The sequence below is a fragment of the Carassius auratus genome, linkage group LG28B (genome assembly GCF_003368295.1).
Source record: "Carassius auratus strain Wakin linkage group LG28B, ASM336829v1, whole genome shotgun sequence".
Lineage (NCBI taxonomy): Eukaryota > Metazoa > Chordata > Actinopteri > Cypriniformes > Cyprinidae > Carassius > Carassius auratus.
In genome coordinates this window covers 4,944,623-4,967,046 of record NC_039293.1, presented here as the reverse complement: position 1 = coordinate 4,967,046, position 22,424 = coordinate 4,944,623, and the positions used below count along the sequence as shown (strand labels likewise).

Here is a 22,424-nt window from a genome sequence, read left to right as displayed (position 1 = left end):
AATTATTCATAATATGTTACATTTGGTTATTTTTCATACAAAACACATCGATTCACTACAGGAGGTCTTTATTTACCCCCTGGAGCCATGTGAGGCACATTTTATTATGGATGTGCATACTTTATTTGACTACTTTTGGACTGTCAAACAAAAACACCCACCTATTCCCTTTCTAACACTTGGAAGAGTAAGGAAACTGTTTTGTATAGCTCCGATTGGATTCGTCTGAAAAAAGAAAGTCATATACACTTAGGATGCTTTGAGGGTAAGTTAAACATGAGCTGATTTTCACTTTTGGATAAACTTACCCTAAAGTGTTGGTTTGAGGAATTACTCAGTGACAATTTGATAAGTAATAGAAATGATGGTAATGAAATGGGGGGAGGGGGATGTAGTGCGTTTAGTTAGTTGGTAGGTTCTAAACATACATATATATATATATATATATATATATATATATATATATATATATATATATATATATATATATATATATATATATATATATATATATTTATTTATTTATTTTTTATTTTTTTTGGTATGAATGCAGTGAAATAAGTAATTGATTATTATTATTGTAATTATTATTATTCACAGTAGATTTTCACACAATGAGGCGCTGAGGGCTGCAGCAGCAGTGCAGCACAGAGAATCACGTCACCAGCAGCTCACCGCAGAACATTATAAATCTTTCCGATTTCTTCCAGGGGATTTGAACGTACAAACCTTGAGCTCTTAAAAGATTTGACCCCTGAGCCGCACAGTGGCATCAGATGCTTCCAGAGAGCTGAGGGAATCGCTGGTTAACCGCTCACTCCCTCGAGTTCAGAGCTGAGCTGTCCTGTAGTGAAAATCAGTCATTGTACAGAAGAAAACTTACTGTGAACTGTTATGACTAAACAGTGTTCAGCCCAAAGGAAATCCACAGTGATCATGAGCTTCACTACGTCACCGTATGTGAAGAGCTTTAGATCTTGTGAGCTCCCTACAGAGTCCAAAATTAAAGTAATGAGTCACCCGAAAATGAGCTCTACAATCCGTGTCATGCACACATATATTTAGTGTTTTGGCCGTATAATGCTGAATACAGCCTTTGAATATGTGGAAGTGTGAACGAGAACGGCCGTGAGGAAGATTTTCATGAAATAATGAATACTCTTTTACTCTATCACACAAGGCATCATGTGACTTCAGAAGACTTGGATATGGACTGTTATTATACTTAAATGGGTTTTATTTTTCAGGTCCTGAAAAGTTACAGCATCACCAACTGATTAAACGTCTGAAGATAGAAAGCCACACAGAACGACACGAGAGTGAGGAAAATGTGAGAGCAAGTTTATTTATAGGTATACTAGTCCATTGACACTTACCCAACTTTGAATTGCATTAAAAAAAAAAATAATTATAATAAAACTGTGCAATTTAGTAATTGAAGCATAATTTATGTTTGAATGCTATAGAAGCCCATTTCTGCCTAGGTAATTACAATAATTTTTAAACAAATTTTTATTCATCTTTATGCATTAAAATGTTACAAAAATGAGAAATAAAGTACCAAATCATATTTAATACAAATACATTGCAAGAAAATAATGTTATTTATTTACTATTTATTAAAAATTTATGAATAATTTTAGGTAATAGGTTTAATAAATTTAGACTTGTCTTCTACCAGTTTTTTTATTATTATTTTGTTTTTACAAAACACTCTCTATATAGAGCTAGTATCTGTATCACTGCTTGATTCAAGCATTAAAAGGGAAACCATCTTAGAAATTCATTTTCACAGGGACAACATTATATTTTAATAAAAGAATGTAATGTACAGTTTCACAGCCATTTTCACTGTAAACTGGCAGCACTGTGTGTTTTGGACGCGCTATCCTCAGATGAGAGATGATCCATCATGAATCCATCATGAATCTGTACGTACTGTGCTTCTTCTAGCTGCAGTCGGCAGAAAGACTAAATCAACGATGGCACTGAAGAACTGACATGTGTGTGTGTATGTGTTTATCCAGCTAAAACAGTGCTATTTTTCAAAAGTAGCAGTATGCTAATTCAGTTTTAGCAGCCTAAGTTTAGTGACGTGAACACAAGTAAAGAGTGAATGACTGTTAATCCACTTAGTACCTCTATTTTTACCATGGTTAAATGTCCTTCACATGATTATACAGTTAAAATATACCCCGACCCTGACAGTAAAGAAAAAAATATCAATATAGCATGATAGAAATCTGGGTATTTGTCATAAGAAGGGAGAGATTCTGAGTGTGTGTGTGTGTGTGTGTGTGTGTGTGTAGCAGTCAGATGTTCTCTGTAATCAGGATTATCTGCGTCTTCTCCGCTCTCTGATCTCAGTTCCCACTGCTGAACCGGACAAATAAATCCTAAAATAACCCACTTTCCCAATCTGGCCTTGAGCTTCCACACTGTGTGTTTGTGTGTGTAATACATTTTAATGTAAAATTATTATTATTATTATTATTAAAAAAATATAGAAAATCATTATAGTTCTAGAGGAACCCTATATTGTTCAAAAGTTGCTCCCTCACTCTGCAACCTCCCTCTCAGCTCTCGGTAGAAATATGAGGATCTGCCCAGGAGACACGGCTGAGATATTAAAGAGATGTCATGGATGATTTTCCTCTTGTATGTGCACAGACAGTCACGAGGTTGATGATGAACATCAGTGGAGGTTCGTGTGTGTTATCTCAGCGTGAGTCTGCTGGAACGCAGCGGAGCCAGTGCTGGATTATGTTACATAACAGCAGCTCTGGCTCTGACTGCATGTCTTTCCACAGCCTGCCACAGAGACTCCAGACGACTGAGAGGAAGAGTTACACCTGTAACAGCGCTCGCTGACGTCTACGAGACTGTAACGCTCCACAGAAGACTGTGTGTGTGTGTGTGAGACAGAGAATGTGCCTGTTGTTGTTGTTCCTCCGGTCGTCTCGCAGGAAGTGACCGCCCTGCCACTGTCGTCCCCTGAGAGACGTGAAGCTATCAACTCCACATAAGAAACACAATCAGAACCAACATCTGCATGGGAACACACACATGCAATTAGCCCAGCTGAGAACGTTTTTGCCAAAGTTGAGTAATTTTATTTGTCAAACCCATGCTTCACGCTGATAAAGTATCGGGCAGAAATAGCCAGTCGAAAAAATCACATGATGCACACAAACACAAAGAGTTCATTTGTTTACAGTCGAGTCTCGGTCGCTTACAATACACACAGACACGCACTCAAGTAACATCAAATCACCCTCAGGACATCCAAGATGGAGATGAGCTTATTTCTTCATCAGATTTGGAGAAATGTAGCATCACTTGCTCACCAATGGATTCTGACGGCACCCATTCACTGCAGAGGATCCTTTGGTGAGCAAGCGATGCTCCATTTCTCCAAATCTGATGAAGAAACAAACTCAACTCCATCTTGGATGGCCTGAGGGCGAGTACATTTTCATTTTTGGATGAGCTAGTCCTGTAAATTCCTTCAAATTTCCCTAGAAAATTGGGGCAGCCTATGAAAACGATCTACAGTTACCTGTAGTTCCAACGGTTAACTATACTGTTAGTCAGATAATGTGTCATCATTTTCTCTCATTTGTGTGATAGTACTAACCACAGAGAGTAATTAATCTGAAAATGCATCAGTAAATGTCGTGAGCACAAACTACCGAGCTTAAAAATAGTGAATTTTCAGAGCGGAGAGAGAACAGACCGTTGTTTCTGCATTTCGTATTTTCTTTCTGAATGCTTGACATGTCTTCGCGAGTCGGAAGTAGAAACTCATTGGCTGCTTTTGTTCATTGATCACGTAGGAGTGACTTTACCTGTAAACCGAAGGGGAGGTTCTGACCAGAAATATAAAGAACGAAGCTGCTTTCATTGAAGGAAACACAGAGCTTCAATAAAGGAAATGCTTTAACTAGGAAACATCGAAAAGAAACACAAACAAGGTGTTTCTAAAAGCATCTCTCTGGAAATCTGAAAACCTCCAAGAAAGACATCACTGTTTGGTTTTCTGTATAATTAAACATCTATTATATAGTACATTCATTTTGAACATGAAAGGCAATGATATTAAAAATGCAGTACTTTATAAACAATGCAATAGAAAAAGGCAAAGCATCTCTTCATGCATTAAAAAAGGTGACGGTGAAAACACACACGAAAGACTTTACGGGAAAGAAACTGTATCTGACAGTGTGAAGTACCTGTAAAATCTCCATTTCTCTTCCTCAACTGATAATAATGTGATCTCATGTTTCTATTGTCTGGAGTGAAACATGATCATCGAGTTTATACAAACAAGTATCTTTTGTTAGACCTGCTTTCTAGCACTTTAAAGATGCAATAAAGATCCAAATGTCTTGGTCTGTTAAATATTTAGGATGGTTATATGTCAGTTTAGTTATGTTGAAAGTATAGTATAGTTAATTCGAAATAAATTAACCACTTTCCTGAAAGTTTGTTTTTGACAAAAGTATATTATGTTCACTTAGGCTGCATTTATTTGATCAAAAGTGCAGTAAAAATGTGAACTATTATTACAATTTAAAATAACTGTTCTCTATGTGAATATATATTATAAAATGCTATTTATTTCTGTGATCAAAGATTAATTTTCAGCATCATTACTTCACAGTCTTCAATGTCACATGATCCTTCAGAAATCATTCTGATATGCTGATTTGCTGCTTACAAAACATTTATTTTTATTATCAATGTTGAGAACAGTTGACCTGCTTTTTTTCAAAACTGTGATACATTTTAAATCCTTTGTAGCATTTTAACATTCGTTACTGTCACTTCTGATCATGGGAATGCATCCATGCTTAAAAAGAAAAAAAAGTACTAATTTCTTTCTAAAAATCAAAAAAGTTTTGTGTATTTTAGCAACTAAGAAAGACACAGGCATGCATTGCTGCAGTTATGGTTTGTAACATTCATGTATTTGGCCAATAATCCTTTTATTATCTGTGGTATGTGCTGCAAAGGGCCCACAGCTTGAATGAATTCACATAACTCCTACTAGAAATGTGTCTATTTTTACCATTCTCCCCCCTCTGTGATTCACACAGGATGAATACAGTAGCTGCTGCAGGATGTGAAGGGCGAAAGGAAAGCGGAGAGGACAGGAGCTGTGACCGTGGGTCTTTCGCTCCAGCCGGAGGGTCGTGCACCTGTGGGGGGAGTGAGTGGGCCCAACACAAAACAACACAACACAGCATCCTAACAAGCTTCCTTTCATTTGGCACAGACGCCAGTCAGTGAATCTCGCTATATTTAGACGTTGGTTGTGATACAACCCTAGGCCACTGTATTTCATTGGACTTTTATCAGACTGGCGCATCTCTTTAATTGTGAAATCTGTCGTTTCGTCGGCTATACTCTCTGAGACAGGAGGGAATGCAGGTGACACCTCACTGAAACATCAGTCTCAGCAGCGAGTGAGTTTCCTCCGCTTCCTAATTTATCTCTCAGGACAGGGAACAGATGAGATCCACCATCTGTGCCACTGTTACCCCACAAGCATCATCATTAAATCTGTGCGAGTCAGCGACCCAACCAATTTGATGATAGAATAGAATAGAATAGAATAGAATAGAATCTATCAAGACCTCACATTGGAGAATCCGATTTGGATGGATGGATGGATAGATAGATAGATAGATAGAAAGATAGATAGATAGATAGATAGATAGATAGATAGATAGATAGATAGATAGATAGATAGATAGATAGATAGGTTTATCCTCCTGTTGTATCTGCAGTGTCAGTGTTTAGTGCATACAGTGAGATTTCACAGCTGCTGTAAGATGATGATGATGATGCAGTTGTCATGGCGTCTGTTCATTGCTGTCACTGCTCATTCTTTCTCTTTTGTGTGTGTGTGTGTGTGTGTGTGTGTGTGTGTGTGTGTGTGTGTGTCCTACTTTTGTGCTCGCGTCGTCACAACAGTCCTTTGCTGTGGCAACCGCGGTTACTAAGCATGACACATGCGCACTCTGTCGCACGCTCCGTCTCACGCACCAGCCAGTGCACGCGCACAGCCCCTGCGCGCTCACGAAGTAGCCGCTGGTGAATTTTGGGGACCTGCTTGACAGTAGATAACTACCTCATTTCAAAGCACTCACCTTCGACTGTATAATTGCATCTTTATATCTAAGGACTCAATAGGCGACGAAAGCTGATTTCCACAAGAGCTCTGGTGTTGTGCTCATCAGTGTAAATGTGCAGACGTGAAGTCAGAGCTGGAGCTGCTTTCACTGACTCACTGTACCGGGGACCGCGAACACATGACATTCAATGTGCCGTGGCCCGTACTGATCTCACCGGAATTACCGACTGGCTGCTGCTATTGGACAAAAGTAGGTCAGTTCCAGCCGAAGGCTGAACGCTGCCCAGATGTTCCTAAAGTCAGCGCATTGCGCACCGGCTTCGCTGTGATTGGATGTTCCGTTCCGCGCACGCAACTCTCCACCAATCACATGCGTGCGTGTTCTCTTTCTGCTGACTGCTGGTTACTAGCACTGCCTGTTACTGTGTAGTCAGGGAGCACTGGCCATTCCAAGAAGAGGATTTTGTGTTTAGGGACGGTCGAATGCGGGAGGGCTTAATATAAACCAATGCATTCAGGTCAACTTTGTTCGTTTTGTTTTTCAGAGTGTGATCCCATATGCTTTCTAATTGTTGTTCAACAAAGCATTCTATAGCTGTCCTTCAAAACCACAGTGAGCTGCCTATAGGCAGCATTGTAAGGCAACAGGCAGCTTCTGCTTCTATAGAGAGATCCAGATCGCTAGGTTTGGAAGAGTTTTGTTATTGTTAACCAAAACTAAAAGCATGGTTGTTGACTGACATAAAACTAGATAAATATCATTACATAAATGTTATATTGATTATTAATATTACTCAATGCAATATTAATATAAAAAATGGCCATGATAAACTGAGTTTCAGTCAAATCACTGAAATTACTAAATGGAAATAAATAAAAGCTAAAATGAACCAAAACAAATTAAATATATAAATAATTAATAAGTAATATTTAATAATAATAAGAATCATAAAAAAAGTCCAAAACAAAATTGCTAAACATTAAAACAGAAAATATATAAATGAAAGTGAATTAAAATATTACTATACATACACATAATCTATAGTAGTATAAAAAGAATGCTAAAATAACAATGTTTTGTTATAATATTTGTTTCCTCTCGCAATTCCTCTTTCCTCTCAATTCTTTTATTGATATTAAACAGCACAGGGTTAATACATTTGCTGTGGTCACAATGTAATAATCTTGAAACGCAAAAAGAATGAAATCGAGAACGTGCAACAATATATCGAGCCATAATGGAAGAACACGCCCCCGCACTCTCATTGGTCGGGGCTCAATTCAACAGCTTGGCCTGTCCATTGACGTCACGGACGTCAGTCTTCGCACATGGAATTGCGAATCAGTTGCGCTTTTGCGCTGAAGCCAGCCGAGCTCACGGACGCGCGAGAACAGAGCAGCCGCCGCTCTCCAGTGCGCACGGGCTGAGGACTGTATTCCGACACCCCACTGCAGAGCTCTCTTCTTTATAAATTGGCCTTTTAATTCAATTTCTTCTGGAAGACTGATCTCTCCTTTACGCGATGGAGAAGATGTCTCGACCTCTTTCTATAAACCCAACTTTCCTACCTCCGACCCACGGCGTCCTGAAATCCCTGCTGGAGAACCCCATGAAGCTGCCCTTCCACCACGACGAAGGTAAAGGTATGTGGATGTTGCTTTGGAGAGTTTAAATGGTCTTCTGCATCAGCTGTTGGGTGTCAGGCGCGGTGCGCGCTTTGCTTTCATTATAATCTGCGCGTAAACGCGCATCACGTCACGGTGTTTTTCAGTACCTGCTCATGCATGCATGCTGTCATTTATAACTGATTTGAATTCTGGTGTGATTTTAGATGTTAATTTATATTTATTATCATATTTACGTTGATATTTGCATTGCATTGCAGTGCAATGTATTCATTTTACGCGCAAACGCAGATCCTTTGCGCAGTGAATTTAGCCGGAATGCATGATGTTAACTGCTTAAAATACGCGTATTTTTACTAGACAAAAGAGAACTGGAGCGCTGCTGGAATCCCTTGTATCCTCTGGTGCTCTTGGAAGGGTTAAATGTAGAAAAAGATTTTGGAAAAAAAATCCAAGTCCAGGCACTCAATAGGATGCAAAAGTTAAAAAGCATTTAATAGTTGGGCTAAAGCATTAAAACACCAACGCGTATCGGCCAATTGGCCTTCATCAGGGTGTTGGTGACCAACAATGCTTTAGCCCAACTATTAAAGGCTTTTTAACTTTTGCATCCTATTGAGTGCCTGGACTTGGATTTTTTTTTCCAAAATCTTTTTCTACGCATATTTTACTGTTTATTAAGCTTTTACTCACATAGAGAATGAATAAGCAGAGTCTGCTCAACTGATACTGACTTTATTTGGATAATAAAGTTCGCACGCAATGGAGATGATTTGTGCTTATAGTTCCCTATAGAGGGCGCTACTGAGAGGCTCTGATTGTCCTCAATCCTCATCACACGTTTACAGTGTAAATAAAAGGCTGTTTTATCTTTGGATACCCATATGAAGGTCGTGCATTGTCAAGATATAACATATTCATGCTGTTTTTTTGTTTTCTCCAGTTTGCAAAATAAATGTTTTTTTGGTTGCGTTTTTGGATCACCCGGTTTCTTCACTCTCATGTCATTCTTTGTAAAACTGTATGTTCTTTCTTCTCTGGAGAAGTGCTGAGAAATAGCCATTTGTTTCCCGGGCTGAGCACAAAATCACAAAAAGCATAAGAGCCTGCGCTGTCATATGAGTTCAGAAGACCTTGAACAGAGTGCAATAATGTGTTATGGGCCACTAAAATGCGTTGGAGCAGTGCATGTAGTAAAAAGCTGCGTAAAATGATTTCAACTGAATCAAATGTTGATACTTCTGTGGTGCTTTTTTTTAAGGAACTCGAGCTGCCACTTTTGTTATATGAAAAATAAGTGTCTTAAGTAAAGCTCAAATTTCCTTCTTTAGTGAAAATGAAAGTCAAAGCCTTTTGGGGGGAAAATAAATAAAATATTTTGCATGAGGAAGCATATTTTCATAATGAGTTTTTGCATTGTGAAATTTACATTTTCATAACTTTTTTTGTTATTAAAATCAGTCTAAATGAATTGTTGGTTTGGGACAACATAAATGTTTGATAAATAATACAAAATAATTTCCATTAAAAAAAAATATATTTTTCATTGTTAAATTAAGGAAAACAAGCCCATTTTTACCCCAAAATTCTCATTATTCGCATTACAGTGTAAAGTTACTTTAATAAATTAATTTATTTATTCAAATCATAATAAATTAAGTCTTGGAACAACACAGATGTGTAATATATATCACCATTTTGTATTAAGAAGATAAATCATATTATCATGGGTATGTTTGCATAGCAAAATTATGACTATTAAACATGCAGTAATTATTTTAACCCCAAAGTCTTATTACTTTATTACAATTATATATATATGCAGATTTGGGACAACACAAAGGTGTAATAAATAATAGTTTGCATAAAAAAAGATAAGGAATATTTTTAATATGTCAATTAAGCACAGTGAAATGAGAGTGAAAAATGACTTGAATACTGCAATGTTTTCATTAAAATCGGCATGCATCACAACACATATACACATGAACGATTACAAAGTGATAATGTTTTAGCCGGACAGTGACTATAACACCTCCATCTTGTTCCTCCAGGGTTTGGGAAAGAGAAAGAGAAGGAGAAGAAGTTGGAAGAGGATGGAAATGCCATCAACACTCCTCAGTCTGCCTTCTTGGGCCCGACGCTGTGGGACAAGACCCTGTCATATGATGGCGACAACTTCCAGCTGGAGTATATGGATTTAGAGGAGTTTCTGTTGGAGAACAATATTCCCGCCAACCCTGGGAGCGAGCAGAGCCAGCCTTCCCAGCAGCCCCTGCAGCAGCAGCCGCCGCAGCAGCCGCCCTCCGCCCCGCCCACGCCTTCGGTGGTGGATCTCAGTAACCGGACAGCCACGTCCGTTCACTCCGGCATCGGGGGCCAGAACTGCCTCCAGAGTCCCAGCAGAGCAGGTACCCATCTGTTTCTGTTCACCTACACTCTTAAACAAAGCGGCTTTTCCATAGAAGATCCATTTCTGGTTCCAAAAAGAACCTTTGAGTGGACAGTTCCGAAAACTGTATTTAGAACATATTTAGAATCTTCAGAACCCTCGGTGGAATGAACAGGTTCTTCATGGAATCATCGGTGCAAATAAAGAACCATTACTTGTTTATCATCTTCTGCATGTCGCTTTGGTTAATCATCAGTGTTGTCTGACCTCTGTAGAGCTTTATAGATTCAACAGTGTTATAATCCAAACCTGAAGCGTCTGTCGTGGAGTTTTCAAGCGTCCGTCAGATTCCTTGGACTTCGCTCAGCGGCGACTACTGTGTGTTTGGCTGAAGTCCATGTGGTCAGGTGTTTGAGGATCATGTTCACTCGCAGCTGTGTTGGAAGCTTTATCTCTGCCACCTTTCAGATCAACCGAAGCCTGTTTTTCTCTAGAGGAAAAGAGGAAGAATGTGCATCTGAATTCATTTGACGTTGCAGATTTTGTAAGAAAAGCCATAGATGGTTTGCACATGCACAAGGTACAGGTCATGTGAAACAAATAAATAGTGATGGTGTTTGCTGCACTAGTGCGTTCGTATGCATCACAGCGTTTAGTTCTGGCCAGACGTGACTGACAGCTCAGGAGGAGCCGTCAGAGTCACCCGTCACACTGATCAGACATGCCTTCATGAACCACTGACTTTCACACATACTTCACACGCTTTGAAAGCCATTAAACCTGTCGTGACAAATTTCCGACAACATGCGTTACGCCTTTAATTTGTGTAAATGCAGTTAGTGCATTAAATCATGTATGTTTTATGGCTAATGTGAGAGGAATGAATGTGACATTCATCCTGTTACACACCAAACTACAGCAGATAGTTTATGGATGTTATATTTAAACACGCATGGATGAGCAATGACAAACAAACACAACACACTCCAGCATACATAAATGGAGATCATTTGTGTAAATCCTACAAAACATGGTCCATTTAATCTCCAAAATCAAAACGAGTAAAAATAATAGTATTATGCATGAAGAAAATCAAGCATATTTTCATGACATTACCATTTTTTGTATTGCAACAATAGTAATTAAGCACAATTTCACCCTGAATTCCCATTACTGAATTACAATGAAACCTTTTAAACAGTTTTAATTAATAAATAAATATGCAAGCAAACATAAATTAACATCAATTAAATGCACAGTAAATTCTACCAAGGAATATAAATAATATGCAATTACAATAATTTATTATTATTTATTTATGTACTTTTCAGAAAAATCCTAACAAGTCTGTTTCTTTTATTTACAAATTGATATAATTAATTATCACTAATTTACATTATATAATTTGTAATAATATATTATAATATAATAGTGAAACATCGTTTCGACAAGTTTCAGTAGATTAATTTATTCACATATGAGGAATATATTTCTATAACATTTTATTGACATTTTGGATGTTAAGAGACAAGTTGACAGTTTAATATATTTTAGTGTAAGGGTTTATAAAATCTTCTTTTATTGATTAAAAATAAAGTGAAATGAATAATCTCAAAGGCCATCAAAACCTTTTTAAAAACTTGATAAGAATTTATTATATATATAAAAAACATATATATTGTGTTATTTTTATTTAAAATATTACAAATATTTTTTATGTTTAATATAAAAAAATATTAGTTGTTTTATTTAAATGTAAAAATTTATTAAAATGTAAAAATATATGTTTTTTTTGTATTTAAATGTATTTATTTAATATATAACATATATGGCATTCTGAATAAATTAATTCTGAAAAAAAATATTGTTCTATTTAATTACATGCATAAATTAAATCATATTTGTAAATGTCATTGCAAACTTTTTTTTTTTTTAATATCAACTTTTTTTTCTTTTTTTATAAGGTTCTATATCATGTGTATAAATATCAATGACATTTCTATCTCCTTATTCTGATTGGGTGAAATATTGAACCAGGCATGTTTTGACAGCAGACTCATCCTCTGATGCATCTGAAAGCAGTTGAGAATATAAATCTGCCAGGATTTGCAACAACCTGCAGACTTTATAGCCACTTCAAGGGAATAAAAGTGTAGAGTGTGTACAGTAACCCTCTGCCTGCTTACAGAGACAGAAGAGTCTCTATAATGTCTCTATAATTCTCGGTTTATAGGCTTGAAATATATTAGTTAGGAACACAAGCGATGCTGTTAAAGCGTCTGACCGCGGTTTTGCATGCGCATTTACATGTGTGTGTGTTTTATGTCTAGATGGACAGTTCAGGCTCTATTCTGCACATTTCGGCTCACGTGAAACCAGCGCGTTCTCAAAGCAGCGTGCGCGTCCATGTGATCAACACATGCGTCCGCGTGTGCCACAGAGAGAGCGAATGACACGCCCCTCCCATTCCTTTCCAGGCGGTATGATTAGGCCCCGCCCCTCGCTCGCTGACACGCCCCGCCCCTCCCACCCGTGTGTGTGTGTGTGTGTTTCTCGAGCAGAAGTACAGTATGTTCTCAATGAGACTCACATTGCCTGCGTCGTGCCGATTCACGTGCGCTTGAGCCGAAAACACACGCCTTTCCTGAGGGAAACAGAGATAAAAGTGTTTTCACTACAGAGCTTGTGTTTTGGGATGTAGGCTGCAATCACCTACTGTTGTTTTGCAGGCTTGAGCGAAATTCAGAGTTTATTTTAGAAAGAATTGACTGGATTGCAATTCCCAGTAATTAATTGGCACAATTAATTTTGTCTAATTATTCTTTAATATAAATATTGCAAATGAAGAGCCATCCAAACTTGTTTTTATTATTATTATTATTATTATTTTATTCTTGATTGAACTTAAGAATTTTTTTGCAATATTATTATTAATTTAATAATATTAATGTAATATTGAATATACTTTATATTCAGATTATTTTAATACAATAATATGTGTATTAAAATATATTATTTAATAATATATGTATTTGATATTTATTAAAATATATTCACATATTAATAATTTAATAAATTATTTAAGAAATATTAATACATGAACTATTCTTCCACTATGGTTTATAAAATAATTAATTAAATAATCAACATAAATAAAGTTTTTTAACTTTTCTTTCTAATTTATTTTCAGAGAACTTAATAAGAATATTTCGTATTTTTCAATATTAAATGTAAACATATTAATTTATATTGTTTTATGTAATACTCTATGTATTTAATATTATATATTTGATATATTATGATTTATAATGCGATTTAATAGTTCTTCAACCATGGTTCATAAAATGAAAATGTAATTATATGTTAATTAAATAACCTTACTAAATTAAGCAACGTTTATACATTTTTTCCACATTGTTTTCAGAGAACTTAATACAAATATTTTATATTTTATAATATTAAATATTTCTTAAAATGTATTGTGTGATAAATTATATGTAATGTATTATTTAATATTATATGTATCTAATATATTTTGGCATTTTCAATATATGTATTACATTTAATTAAAATATTATATATTCTTTTTTTATTATTCCATATGGATGTGAATGAACAAGTTAGTGAATTAAAACATTTTATAAAATAAAAGTTAAAAACAATAATAAAAAATAAATAAATAAATAAATGTCCTGACACCTCCAAAAATCTCTTCTGCTCACCAAGGCTACATTTATATGATTACAAATACAGTAAAACTTGTAAAATTGTGAGATATTATCACTATTAAAAATATTTGTTTTCTATATCAATATATTGTAAAATGTAATTTATTCATGCCATCAAAGTATTTTCAGCATCATTACGCAATTTTTGTTTTTATTTTTATTTAAAATATTTTCAAATAAAAAAGGTTCTAAACAAAGCAGGCTTCCCGAAGCTCTTCCTCGCTGCTGGCGGCTTCAGAGGGATTTAGTGTTTTCAGGAAAGATCAGAATTCCTGATCGGATGAAGTCCTGCACCGTGGATCAGTCCAGAAGCACACAGCCAATGAGAAGCTGCTCCTCGCACTGAATCCTCTTAGAGGCTCTTATCTGCAGTCTGCTGCTCCTTAAAACTCTCCACAACACATTTAAACGAAACTGAATACAGAGAATGTTTAGTGAGTTTGATATACATTTAGAATAAGTGAAAACACTCACTGAACTCAAAAAATCAACTTTGATCTATTTCTGGTTGTTGCCAAGTTGCAAACATTCCTCATTTTAATAAACTTTATGCACTGAAATAACAAATTAAACTGAAGTTAAAATTTATAAAAGCTGTTAATATTTTTTATTATTTGTGATAAATTGATAAAAACTAGAGAGAGAGACCCATAAAAAAAAAAAAAAAAAAAAGGAAAAATGTTATTTAAATTTTTATTTTACTAAAATGTATCAAAACGCATTTCTGTTGCTTGAAGTAAAACATACATTTACTTGATAAAAAAAACTAGCATTAGCAAGTTAGCAAGCCAACATCTCATTTATGTATATATATATATATATATATATATATATATATATATATATATATATATATATATATACATATATATAGACATTAACTGCTAAAATAAACTACTAAAAGTGAAAGAAACTCGCAACAAAATGAATGAAACATTAACTAAAAATATATATATATTATTATATTATATATATAATGTATTCAAAATTAAATATTATAATTATTGGACACTTTGTCACCAGTCACTTTGTTTTCATATTGTATTGCATTATATTAGTTTTTTATTTGGATAGAGACATTGTGTACTGTATTTAATTTTATTATTATTATTTATAATATTATCAATAACAATTTTTTTTATTGTTATTATCTACGTTGGTCTTCTACTTTTTCCCTTGATTTCATTAAATGTGCATGTACTACACATATATTTACACGTCTCTTTTTGGTGTGTTTTGAGGTGTTTCTGTACAGTAAACAGTATCTGTTTGTCAAATGAGTCGAAGACATTAACAGCTGCTCAGCGCTCTATCACTGCTCTCATCACAGGTTAAAATAGAGCTTGTTAGGGGGATTTGTTCCTGCAGCCGTCCACTTCCCCAAAGACACAGACACCTCCCTTCCTTCCTTCTCTGTGTGTGTGTGTGTGTGTGTGTGTGTGTGTGTGTTTGAGGAAGTGAAGGGGCCGGGGTTCATGGGACGGTCACGGTCACACCCCTGAACACTCTCACATGCTTTCACTGCGTCAGCGCTCCGCTAGAATAGTATTATATTTAATGCATAATAAATATGTTATTATATGTTTTATTAGAGGTTATATTACTTAATACGTATTATTATTATTGATTTATAGTAATATTTATTATGAATTTATTCTTATATACCATGTATTGTCTTGAATATTTCTTATCCTACTAGTAGACCCTAAACAGTCACTCATTATTATACTCTATAATACCATATAAATATTATTATTAATAAGGCTGTTACTTTTGTTGTTGTTATTATTATTATCAACATTATTATAGGATTTTGTCTCATAAGCATGAACATGCATAATATTATCTTTTAAAGGCAGTAAAGATATTATCATTACATTGCACTTTCGTCTTGATCGGGTCAGTTTCGATAGAGTAGTTCATGAGTTACTGTCTACTTGTTTGTAATCTGGCAGGGACACACACACACACACACACACACACACACACATACACACACACACACAGAGAGATAGAGAAAGACCTTTGTCAAGCTTAAACAGCAATCTGGGTTCTGAAAAAACCTCCCATTTCTTACAGCTGTGACCTCTGACCCCTGCTGTGTGTTTCTGTACAGCTTCTCACTCTCACGCTGCTGCAGCTCATGAAGGACAAACAGCTTTTGAGTTTTATTATATAATCTGGTTGTGTGATTCAGATTGTCTGCTTCACATGCAGTTAAACTTGTGTTATTATGTGTAATAGTATATATAAGTAAATGTACTGTATTTATAAAATCATTATAAATCATATTACCATTTTGTAGTTCAAATTATATAATAAGACATCAACTAATAATAAAAACAATATACAATACATATAAATAATATGTAAAAATACAATTATATAAATCATAAAACTTTATGTATAACATTAATATTCATATTATTTATTGGTGGTATAAATTACACTATAAAACAATTATAAAATATTAATAAAAAATATAAATAATAATTTATTTTCATAATATATAATAAATTGTATTATAGTTATTATAATGATATATATTGTTAGTTATGAACATATATAAATATTCTTATTTTTATTATAATGGTTACTTAGTAGTGATAAACAACTATAAAACTAATATATATAATTTTTTTTTTTTATTTACATTTATTTATTTATTTATTTTATTCATCAGTTTTACTTATTTAGGTATTATGATAATTTGAATCAAAACATATAAAATATTTGTAAATATGTGTGTCTATAAGGGGTTCATGTGTCCTTTGGTGTTGCACATAACCAAAAATCAACAGGATTTACTTTTTAAAATACATTTCTCTAGTCTAATAAGCATTTATATTAATGCTAACGTTTTGATTATGCTACTTTTTTTTCTTGCTGAGCAAGTTTCCTTTCTATAATGTTAATCGACATGTTTAAACAAACCCTGAATGGTTTTCTCTCTTCTCTGTCTTTCTCCCTCAGTTCTCCCTTCGCGTGACACACCCAGTCCCATAGATCCAGACTCCATCCAGGTTCCGGTCAGGTACGAGCCCGACCCCGCCGACCTCGCCCTCTCCAGCGTCCCGGGACAAGAAATATTCGACCCACGCAAGCGCAAATTCTCAGCAGAGGAGCTGAAGCCACAGCCTATGATCAAGAAGGCGCGCAAGGTCTTCATTCCAGAAGACCTGAAGGTAAACATAAATAGCGAAGCATGACGCACAGAGAGCAGCCAATCAGAGAGTTCGTCACGAGCCATGTGACTGTTTTTTTACGGAATAGAATATTTAATACAATTTTGTCACCATCGGAAATTTCAAACAACAGTGTTCATTTCGTTGAAGGATTATTTGTGTCATAATTTTCGTGAACAACTTTTTCTTATCGATGAAAACGAGACAATAACAATAAAAAAAATAAAAAAAACAGTTTTTAATGACAAAGACAAAAACTAAAATATAATCTAATTTCTGTTAACGAATAAAAACGAGATGGAAATGTTAAGGAAGGACAATTTGGGAAGAAAAACAGTCGGACTCAGTCTCAATGTCTTAAGCACATTGTAGCGTCCTGATCTAACCGCAGGAAAATGTGATGCTGTGCGTAAAAAATAAAAAATATAATCATAAAAATATTCTTCATTAATTGGAATAACATAAATGTTAACTTATAAATAAATATAAAACATATAAAGCAAATAAATATAAAACATATGTCAATTTAAAAATAAAAAATGTATTTTATTTCATTTCGTTTAGAAGCTTTAGCTTAAACTAATGTACTAAAATAAACAAAACAGAATAAATAAATAAATAAATAATGCATTACAATTTAAATAAACCCTTTAGATTTTAGTCGCCTAAATCTACTTCAAATTAAGTCAACTAAAATTGTATGATATTTAGTTGACTAAAACTTGACTGAAACTAAAACAATTCAGATGACTAAAACTAAATGGCATGTCGACTAAAACTAAATCAAAATTTGCTGTCAAAATGAACACAAAAAATTAATATTAATAACAAAATGAATAACTGGTTTTTCATGTGTTTCTCTCTCTCCATCTCCACACAGGACGACAGATACTGGGCACGGCGCAGAAAGAACAACTTCGCAGCCAAACGCTCCCGCGACGCTCGTCGGCTGAAAGAGAACCAGATCGCCATCCGCGCGGGATTCCTGGAGAAAGAAAACACGGCGCTCAGACAGGAAGTGGCCGACCTGCGGAAGGAACTCGGCCGCTGTAAGAACATTCTGGCCAAATACGAGGCGCGACACGGCCCTCTGTGAGCCCCTCCCACCCCACACAAACCCCGCCCACCTCCACAAACGCCCCTCGCCCACCACCAACCCCAAGGGACTTCTGCGTGCCTCTTTAAGAGGCGACAAATTCTCCTCTCCTTTTTTTCACGTTTCTCTTTTCACTTTTCTCTTTACAAACCCAGTTTGCATTCTTTACTTGATTGTGTATTTCATGCGTGTGTTTTTCCTCGTGTAGTTTCACACATTCACTTCTCTCGCTTTCCTTTCATTTGTTCCATACGTCCGTTTATTCCTTCACCAACGATGGATCGTTTGTCTGGAAATGGTTTTCTCTGGAGTGTTTTGTACACCTGTAACACAGACTTATAAATATTTTCCTCGCCGCTCACCCTCCTGTCTGTCAATCAACCGCTCGACCCCACCCCCTTTTCCCGGAGGCTCCACCCACTTCCTGTTGCCCGAGCTTCTTTTTGTGTATATTAATGTATTTTAGTTGAATAGCTGTAACGCACCGACACCTTTCGTTCTGTGAAGTGTGTAAAACACTAGCTAGCATCAGAACATGATGTTTGTTTTGTTCTTTTCCTGTTCTGTGTGTTTTGTCTGTTTTATTTGACCATTTCTTTTAAACCAACACCAGCGTAGTTTTTGGCGTCTTTCCCACATTGTCCATGGAGCAATAAGCCTGAATCTCTTCAGAGGGCAAAACACATGAAATGTAAGCTAGCCTGTACCATAGCGCCATCATTTCCGCTGTAGTGCGGAAACTTTCCCTTCGAAACTTTCCCTCCAAAAATGCTTTCTGTCTCGCTCTAACTCCCTGCACTAATGCGTGTTTCACAATCTGATCTGGTGCAATGTTTCTACCTACACTATAATCTGCCTGATATATTTATGGACTTTTGTTGTTTTTGTTTTTTGAATGGAAGAAATTTTTTCAAAAATATTCAGTTGTTAATTACTACTATTGTTGTAGCTGTTCTTATTGTTATGGCTGTATAGTAATTTTTCCTGATTGTTTAATGTTTCATTGGATATTTCAGCATGACTTTTGTTTCAGAGCTGCGGCCTGAATCTAATTGTAAATGGGTCTTTTTATTTTCTTTTTTTCCCTTCTTTTTTAGGATGGATGATTATTCTATCCTGTCTTTTTATTTTTATTTGTTTTTGTTTTTTTACCCAGAGCATGCATTAGAATATTTGTCTGCACTAGCAGATATTTGTAGTGATTTATTTTCTTTCTTTTAGTTTCGTAGCTTCGCGTTTCTGTCGGGTGTATGACTGTAATGAATGTGTTTTAAGAGGTTTTGAGGCGTTCGTTGAGCAGGACGGTGTTGTCTCGAATACTGTGGTTGAAATCAGTTTGTTTACTGCAGACCAAAAGATACAGCACACAGATTTATTGATAAAACAGAGTTGATATATATATATATATATGAAATCTATTCTAAGTTGCTTTTTTGTACAGTATTTTTCCTATATAATACCGTCTGAATATTTTCAAGGCACAACAAAACCAGAAATATATGATAGCTTACATATATATCTATTATTCAGAGCTAAGTGACATAGTGTTTTGATATATTATAAAGAATATAACTGGGAGTTAATGCGAAACCCGCCATCATTTCCTCTATTTTGGGCATTAAAAACCTTCTGCACCCTCATATTCAAATAGCCTTTAGTATTCTGTCTCAGGGAACGCTAGCAGCCGGACCTCGAACCATAACTCCTAATAAAAATGAAATATATAACTTATATTTATAGCTGTGTTCTGTACATCAGTAGTTTTTTTCCTATCGAGAGGAGCTGCAATTCCTCAGTCTTAACTCACACTCTTGATGCTGTGTTTCATTGCAGAGCATTTTACAGTATTGCTATTGGTTCTTTGAATGGAAATCTAAAGGCTATGCTTTTTTGGTCTCTATAATGGAGTCGGCAGAGTGTTGATATTGAATGTTAAGTGCGGCGTCTCTGAGAGATTTCGCTTGGTTGAATGTTAGAAAAGTCTTGCTGTCGAAGGGGTTTGAGTGCAAGGTTTCGTAAGAGTTTCTGAGATCAGTTTTTATTCTGTTTATTCTATTAGAAGTTACAGGGTTTAAATCCAGGACTTCTGATCAAAGGTCAGAAGTTGCGTTTGATGCGCTGGTTACCTTTTTAAAGTCCTCGTCTGCCCCAGTTCAGGCCAAAGTTGAGAGGTGCACAGATTTGTATTATCGAAGATTGATGGGGCAGCAATGTTTCATTTAATTTCCCTTGATTTTATTCCTTGTGTCTGTTTGTTTGTTGCATAAATGCAGATGTGAGATGCGTGTATAAAGCCCTGTGTAGACTGTTTCTATCTGTGCAAAACTGAAATAAATCCAGGATTAAGCCAAACCCCTTCTCGTGAATAATGACCCCCGGAATTACCTCCCTGAGGGCGTGAGGACAACCCAACCCAGTTTTCAGCGTTTCACCAATCTGTTTCCTCTACTTGTTAGACAAGAAAGTAATCTCAGGTTAAATAGGTTTGACTCCTAGGCCACCATTTATGGTTCCTTCATGTGCTATCAAAATTACCGTAAATATGAACAAATTGGACTGCGTATCAGGTTGTATTTATGATTGAATCATTTTAAACATGGCGGAGGAAAGAGCGAAATATCCATTTTCAATTGTCAAGTAACATACAGGCTAAAGCATCGCTCACACAGAAATCATAGCATACATCATGTAGCCTAACCAACTAGTAAATAAACGTTTTCTCTATCACGAATGACTGGATTTCGCCCGCGAATTTACGCTGAAAAAAGTAATTAAATATGGCCGCATTCCTTAGCCTACCTTCATATTGACGTATAACAAATTGGTGTGTATTGTGTATTTTACACAGCGAAAGCATCATATTTCTCTGAAATTTAAGAACAAAGTAGCAATCTTATAATCTCGATATTGAGGATTGTAAACAAACCAGATTTTATTCATAATATGTTGGGTATTTATAAAATATCGAATACATTTAGGCTTTTAGAAGATTTTCTTAAGCAGTAGACCATAATAATACATTTCTTTCGACATAAAAGCAGCTGAACTCGATTAATTCGTTTTTACCCAACTTCAGAAATTAGACATTTACGATAGCACGTGAAAGCAGCGTCAGACCAGAAACATCTCGAGCTGGGGTGCGTTTCCCAAAAGCATAGCTGCTAACCTGTTAGCAACTTGGTTGGCAATGGGAAATTGTATTGCAACAAACAAAGTTGCTAACTTAGTTAGCAACTATGCTTTTGGGAAACGCACCCCAGGACAGTTTGATTAGCCCACATAGCAAATCTTACTTTAAAGGCCATATGCATCATCTTATAAATTCATTTTTGGCAGTAGTCTATTCCCTGTTTTCTGGGACACAGCAGTGAGATTCTGTGAATTGACTTTCTTTGGTAAAACTCACTACCTCAGTCTTGAAAGGAACCTATAACCATATTGAACCTGTTTAGTCCAGTGCCTTGAATTACCACACACGATTCCAGACACATTTTAAAGCTTATATTACTTGGACCGGATCGGACCCGCGTGGAAAGGGCTCGCGCGCTGCTCCAATCAGACTGACCCCGAAATCCACCCCTTATTCGACACAAACTCAGACGGTTCGTCTCGAATAGAAATAAAACCGCCGTATTGAAGGCAACACCTGCAGACAGTCTATGAGAGAGACTGGAGATGTTTGAGCTTGTGTGTCACGCGAATGAAGCAGAATGCTGCCACCTTTTGACTCCTTGTTTCTCTGTACATTTAGTGTCCAATAAAGACTTCAGTTTTTCTCTCAAAGTCTGTGATTGTCTTTTTTCATAACTTGGTTTGTCTGAATTCTAGACATTAGCCTGCATATGTTCCATGCTTTTAGAAAATGAATAAACAAAACAATCAGGAATGATTGAAATCAGGGTATGTTGTTACATTTTGATTAAAATAATAATAATAACAATTCTTATAGGAATAACATGCACTGATAAATCACTCCAAAACATTATTTGAGTACGTAAATAATATTATTAATAATGCAATAAAATAGAATAAAATAACATGAAACAAAATATAATATAACAATAACATGTAATATGTTTTACTATATAAAAAAATACTTCTAAATATATATACATATACTTTTTTGTATTTCGATTACTTTGCTAATACATTTGCCTCTAAAAGGTACATTTCTTTACCAATTTCTATTCAAAATAAGCAGTTTTACTCACATTTTACAACATTAACACAATGCATTTAGATAATATAATGTTAACAA

General features: G+C 35.4%; 1 protein-coding gene across 2 annotated transcripts; it reads left to right on the top strand.

The window, feature by feature from the left end:
• The first annotated feature begins 7,461 nt into the window (after positions 1-7,461).
• LOC113067834 (hepatic leukemia factor-like) lies at positions 7,462-21,949 on the top strand. 2 transcript variants are annotated; one of them, XM_026240313.1, is made up of 4 exons: positions 7,462-7,777; positions 9,820-10,176; positions 16,859-17,070; positions 17,951-21,949. In XM_026240313.1, exons 1-4 carry the CDS (start codon positions 7,663-7,665, stop codon positions 18,164-18,166), a joined length of 900 nt encoding a protein of 299 aa, XP_026096098.1. In that variant the 5' UTR covers positions 7,462-7,662; the 3' UTR covers positions 18,167-21,949. The 2 variants fall into 2 exon arrangements, with proteins under 2 accessions (XP_026096098.1, XP_026096097.1); XM_026240312.1 differs by having other exon boundaries at positions 7,463-7,783.
• The last annotated feature ends 475 nt before the right edge of the window (positions 21,950-22,424 follow it).